At 50.0% G+C, this 6,664-nt stretch overlaps 1 protein-coding gene across 1 annotated transcript; it reads left to right on the forward strand.

Moving 5' to 3' along the window:
* Positions 1-5,186: 5,186 nt before the first annotated feature.
* Positions 5,187-6,128, forward strand: LOC116748541 (myeloid-associated differentiation marker-like). The gene is given in 1 exon segment (XM_032621684.1): positions 5,187-6,128. A coding segment is annotated over 1 exon segment (942 nt).
* Positions 6,129-6,664: the final 536 nt, after the last annotated feature.

Below are 6,664 nucleotides of genomic sequence, written 5' to 3' on the forward strand. Positions count from 1 at the left end.
GAAAACAATTTGGATTTGCTCTCTGGTGGATCCTGGGGGAGAATTTTGGTAAACTGTTGGCAAGGGGGAGTCATGAATGAAGGGGCTAAGGAGGGATTGTCTATGCTTCTGGAAGATGGACAGGAATAGTTTTTATCTCTAGCTTCTGCATCGTGCTTTTCAGTGGTGAAGCATTCTGTGCAACCAGCACATTCACCAATTACAGATATATTGCCTGAAATGTCTAAATAGGATTCCATTAGGACGCAGTCCCCTGAAATAGAGCAGATGCTCTATCACCTACCATCTAGTCATTTACTAGGGATAGCATGTGCTTTGGGAAAGGCCCTGTGCCAGATGTCAGAAGACCTGGTTTCTATTCCTGGCTCTGATGCCAACCAACTGGATTACCTTGGCCAGATCATTCAATAAGAGCTCTTTATCCGTACACAAGTGAGGTTACTTCCCACTCCTTATCTGGTATTGTTGTTCATTTTGGACTCCCCCCAAATATATTACCTTGCAAATTGTGGCTGCTAAATAAATCCATTTGTTGTGTGGATGGATGGAATGATAGATGGGTAGGTGGATGAGCTACAAATTCTGGAGCTCAGTTTGCACATCTATAAACCAAGGGACATCAATTCAAGCTTCCTGAGATTCCTTCCATCTCCCATCATCTATGACTATGCTCTTTTTTTTTAATCACAAGCAGAATTCTTCCAGAGTTGCTTAGAGCTAGCATACCTGGGCCAATTAAGCTTTTGTAGAACATTCCATTTAATCTCCTTGAGGTTAGAGACTGGGCCATCTATTGTCACTGCTCCAAAGCCTTTCTTCTATGATCAGAGATAGGATCCTAGAAGATTGATACTAAGCGTTCATTGGAGGAAAAATAAATCACTTCCAACTATACTCTGATTCTCTAGAGACACATTTAAAGATATGTAGCATGTGGTTCTCATGGTGGAAAACATGCCATAGTGTTTGCCAGCTACTCCAAGATTGTTCTTGATGACAGGACGTGTCCCTGTAACCAGTTTCTGGTGAGACATCTGTACGCGGCTTTGCAGTTTCAGGATGTCCCTACATCCGTCAGCCCATCAACAGAGAATCCGGGAACATCAGCACAGAGTCCCAGTCACAGTGTAAAATGTAAGCTGACAGCTTGGAAAGCATCCACAGGCGAGTGGCCAGGAGGGTGAAGGGTCTGGAAATGACTGAAAATGAGGAGTGGTTAAAAGAACTAGGGGTATTATCCAGAAGAGAAGATGACATGGTAGCTGCTGCAAATGGTGTAGTCCAAGCTAACTTGGACTAAAGTTGATACTTTCTTCTCTGCACGGGCCTCCTGAGAACAAACCTGTGGCTGGTGGATGGAAGTTACGGGGAGGCTGATTTCAGCTCATTCTAAGAACTTCAGAAGATTTTTTTCAACCGAGTTATAAGAATATAGAGTTGACTGCCCTGGGAAACAGGCAGTGGGTGACAATTGCCAAGGATGGAGGAAAGACCAGGTGACTTCGGAGGGCTCTTTCAGTGTGGAGATTCCAGGATTCTAAAGACTTTAGAACTGGAGTAAAGAGAAAGCTCTTTGCTTTGTCAGTTTAGAGACCATCTTCTGCTCTTCACTGTGCTTCATCTCATTCCCAGCTGATCTCCTCCAAACACAGTTCTCTATTCAGCAGTTCTGGTCTCCCATCTGAAGTGATTATAAACCTCTCTACTCTCTTTAAAAAAAAAAAAAAAAAAAGGATCTTTTCTTTTCCAAATAAAGAGCTTAGGAGGTCTCAGCAAGACTGTACCTGCATGGAGAAATCCCATAAGAAATAATTAAGTAAACAAACAAATAATAAACCTCCAAGCCAAAATTATATAGCAGTGGAGGCCACACCCCCCAAATTCAGGTTGTCCGGCTGTCCAGAACACAGAGCTTTTGTCTGTCTTCAGTATGTCTTCAGGGATGATGGATTTGTCTGACCCAAGATTGGACCTCTTAAATTCAGTTCTGGGCACGGGTAGGTGGGAAACCCTCTGAAGCCCACACCCCCTGAAGGTGGATAGAGAGGGAGAAACTCTGTCTCCATGGAAACTAGGGGTCCCAAGCATAAACAATCTTTTTTTTCACCTGGAGCCAAGTCTTTGAAAAGTGACTCAGCCTGAGGTTTGCACACCGGGGGCCTCCTATCTGGTGGTGTTGATGTCAGTGGAGCCTCTGATGGAGAGATTTTCTTGGAATTATTCAGAGTGGCCCACAAAATAGAAATTAATCTATAAAATGCAAGGCCTAAAATAAAAACTGATTCACAACCACTTTATTTGTGACAACACCACTGGCAACTAGAAGTAGCCCTTGGCTCCCCGACCCAGGGTTCAATTGGAATTTTTTTCACAGTAGCACAAACGTCCAAGCCAGAATGGCTATTCGGGATGATTCAACCCCCTCATTTTACAGATGAGGTTTTGTTTGAAGCTTAGTTCCAAGCAGGATTGGTATCCAACAGGAAAGCATTAACATTTTCCAGAAGCAGCCCTTGCCTCCCAGTTGAAGGCTACTTTAACACGAAAGTCCAAGTCTTGTTTCAATTAGCTCGGGTGCTCTGGGCACAATTACTAGAAAATGGGTGAGTGAGGGGGAGACCCCAGGTAAAAAAGCCTGCTGATGTGTCCACGGTCACCAACTGAGCCGTCACTTGTGTGCTTGGTGATGGAGGGAGCAGCTCGTTCTAGGTGGCAGCTACCAGTCATCGGGGGCCACTCTGGGAGAGGCACCTGAGGGACAGGGCGCAGGTAGGTAGAAATGGCAGCTTCTGTCTCCATCAAGCTGGGTACCAGATGCAAGGGCGCCACCTACTGGTCGAGGAGATCAAGGGGCTCTCTGCGTCCACTGTGGGCAAAGAAACTGTACTGAGCTACATGTGCTGGGCTGCTTCTCCAGGGCTCTGACCTGTTTGGAGAGGAGCCTTTTCTCCAGCTGCGTCCCCAGCACCCTCCCCCCCCCCACCAACCTTGGCTCCTGCACCTGCTGCATCTGACAGGCGAACTAGGTTCCACCACACTGACCAGGTGTCGCAGAGGAGGGGCTCCAATTCCCTGGGTCATGGGCTCTCTATGAACTCACAGAAGACCCTGCGTGCATGGGTTTCTCTTCCGCCTGTGTGTGTGTGTGTGTGTGTGTGTGTGTGTGTGTGTGTTTGGGGGAAGGGAAGGCGGAGTGAGGGACGTTGTGTTGTGCTGACAATGCAGGTCTGTTCTGAAGCCCAGAGGAAAACATTAGCACAAAGTAAAAGAAAGAAAATTTTGGCGTTTCCAAGAATGCTTAAATAATTGCTGCTATTCTGGCCCTCAGATCGGTGGTGTGTCTGAGTAATAGTTCTGGCCTGAGTCCTTTATACCACACTGTGTCCCGGAGGGCAGGCTGGCTCTGTCATGTCTGTAAGGATTTACCCAGGTTTTGTGGTGCTCTGGGGGACTCCACGGCGACACAAAGGAGCCAAACACTGGGCTATAAGGAGAGATGGTGAAGATGGTGCTTTGCTGTTGAGGGACACTCCTCGGAGCTCACAATTCATAGCACTTCAGACATGTGGAGGCTTCTATGGGGCCTCCTCAGTTCCACTCCAGGCTCCTCCTCCATGGGGAAGGTTGGCTCCAGGCCTGCATCCCTTCTGGGTCAGAAGACACTTACTGGGCTGCCTTGGGGCCACTCAGGCCCCGGAATTCCGCCCCCCCAGTCATTCCCGCTCTGCCACTCCGGCCCCCGCCCCAGTCCCGGGTGCATCCTCAGGGCTGTCACCTGCCAGAGGGCCAGCAGGTGCCTCCTCTTTCAGCTCCTGCCCTTAAGAGGGGGCTTTTGATCTGTTCATCATCCACCCACTCCCTGGGATGCCCTGAAAGCCTCCACATCAGCAACCAGACACGACATCCTTGTTCATTTCCAATCCTTCCTTCCCGGCTTGGACACTAATCACCAATCTCCCAGGCCAGAAAAATCTTCGCTCAGGTAGTACTACTCCTTGATCTTTTCCGACTCACACCTGGAGGGAAGCTTTGGAGTTTAAGAGCCAAACATTATGTTAATTTATTCTGTGGTTCCCCCAGGATGTTTTCACCTTGGAGTAATGCTGAGTTGGTGTCTCCCTATCCAAGTTGGGAAGAGTCACATTTTAAGGCAAAACTGGGGGGAGGGGATTCAAAACAGTTCCTACTACACATGTCATCTTGTCCCCACAGCCTTGCTCTCACCCCATGGCTTATCCCTCTTCTGGGTGGGGCTGTGTCACCTCAGATGGCAGCTCCTTCTAGTGACGGCTGCAGGGAGGAAAGGCGGGGATACGTGTCTCTTTGGGTTGCTGTGGAAGGAGCCCATGGCCCTGAAGGTGTGTCCTGGGTTCCCAGAGCCTGAGCTTTGGTCCTGGGCTCCCACCCATGGACCCTGCTGAAATTCTGGGCTGCAGAGCAAAGGGTTCAAACCCATGCCTTTGGCATTTGTATCTGGGTTTCCCACACCCTAGCCATGCCACCTTAGGGAAGGACTTAATTCCCCCAACCTTAGTTTTCTCATCTGTAAAATGGGGTTAGCTGTACAATACACAGTCCCTTTTCTGAAATCCTTGGGGTCAGATATGCTCCAGAATTCAGAATTTTTCAGCTTCAGTCGTGTAACTTGGTGTATCTCCTCTATAGGACATAACACCCACTGGGGTCTGAAAGCACCTTGTAATCAAACACATTAGTGTTTCTGACACTGAACTTTTGAGCAGTCACACTACATAAAATAAAGACCATAAATTGTCTTCTGTCTGTTCAGTTCAATGTTTGTTACCAAACAATTTTTTAAAAAATTTTTGTTCAGTTTTCAGAGCCTTGAAGGGTTGTGGTTACAGATAAGGGTCAGGCTACCCTGTGTCTCTGTAGATAATGGCATGCAGCACAAAGAGGTAAAAAAATGTTCATGGTTTGATGCCAGACCAAACACAGCTGTGAACCTTGGGATAAGACAAGTCTCCTGAGAAGGCCAAGGGTGATGGGTGGGGAGAGTCATTCTGGAGCAGCAGCGCCATTACCCAAGTGTGTGGACAATTGGTTCGAACTCCAGAGATCTTGAGCCTCAGCCATCACAGAACCCTGAGACATTCCAGGCGTCTGATCAATCCTCCTCCAGAGCTGAATCTTCCTCTGGTGGGTCCTCGGTGAAGACCACTGCCATGTTGGTGGCAGTGACCAGTAGGACCAGAACGACCAGCACATAATCGTCCGCAGGCCTGGGCTCCTCAACCATTATGGGTTGCTGCCTCCGACGGCTGCAGCTGCTCTCCACCTGCGTGGCCTTCTCCCTGGGAGCCAGCGTGGGCACCTGGAAGGGGACCATAGGTAACTGGTCCATGTTCATCTGGTGCTTCTGCTTCGTCGTGACCCTCATCAACCTCATAGTCGAGTTATGTGAGCTCGAGGATCACTTCCCCTTCTCCTGGGACAACTTTCTCATCACCTGCAACTGCTACTCTGCCCTCCTCTGCCTCTCGGCCTCCATCATCTACCCCGCCACCTACATTCAGTTCTTGCCCGATAGCCGCTACCGGGACCGCACTATCACCTCCACTGCATTCTCCTGCCTCGCTTTTGTGGCTTATGCCATGGAAGTGGCCTGGACTAGGGCCCAGCCCAACATGATCACAGGCTATATGGCCACTGTGCCAGGCCTGCTCAAGGGGCTGGAGACCATTGTGGCCTGTGTCATCTTTGTCTTCATCAGCAGCCCCTACCTGTACCTGCACCAGCCGGCCCTCGTGTGGTGCGTGGCCGTGTACTCCATCTGCTTTCTCCTGTCATCTGTGGCCCTTCTGCTGAACCTGGGCAAGTGTGACAACAGGCTGCCCGTCCCCTTCCCCATTTTCCAGGTTGTGCTCACTCTGCTCTCCGTCCTCCTCTACGCCACCGCTCTGGTCCTCTGGCCGCTCTACCAGTTCAACCAGAAGTTCGGCGGCCAGCCCCAGCGGTCCAGCGATGTGAGCTGCAGCAATAGACTCACCTCCTTGGTGTGTACCTGGAACCAACGACTGGCTGTGGCCAGTCTGACAGCCATCAACCTGCTGATTTATGTGACTGACCTGGTGTTCTCGGTCCACCTGGATTTTGTCAGTGGCTGAGGCTTTGCCCAGGGGCTCCTGATTCCTCTTCTCACCTGAAGTTCGTTTCCAAGCCCTGACGTCCTCTGATGTGCTCCTCCTGGCTCCCCTCTCTCCCTGCTCACATCCTTCCCCAACCATCTCGCTCTCTTTTCTGCTCCCTTCCCTCCTTCTGCTCTGTCTCCTTCCTGTTTTGTGTGGTTGCCCACATTCTGTTTTGCCTCTTTCTCTTTTCACTCTCTTATTTTCTACATTTTCTGCTTTTTGACCCTTTTCTGGTCGTTTTTGTTTTCCCGTCTCCTGTGTCCTGACCGCCTCTTCCCCTTTTCCTTCTTCTGATCCACCGGGACCCTGAGCTTCTTCCTTCTCTGCCCACCGCCCCCGTCCCACCTCCTAAGGTGCTGACTCCACATCACACAGCCCTCTGTGCAGCTGTTCACACCCTGGGCCTCCGGAGGGGCCTCACAGCCAAAGCATGCCTGTGCCCCTGGTGGCACCTTCGTTGGCGTGTGTATATGGGTTTGGGGTGTGCCGGTGAGTAGGTAGGGATTGGGCCT

This window comes from Phocoena sinus, chromosome 2, assembly GCF_008692025.1.
Source record: "Phocoena sinus isolate mPhoSin1 chromosome 2, mPhoSin1.pri, whole genome shotgun sequence".
Classification (NCBI taxonomy): Eukaryota; Metazoa; Chordata; class Mammalia; order Artiodactyla; family Phocoenidae; genus Phocoena; species Phocoena sinus.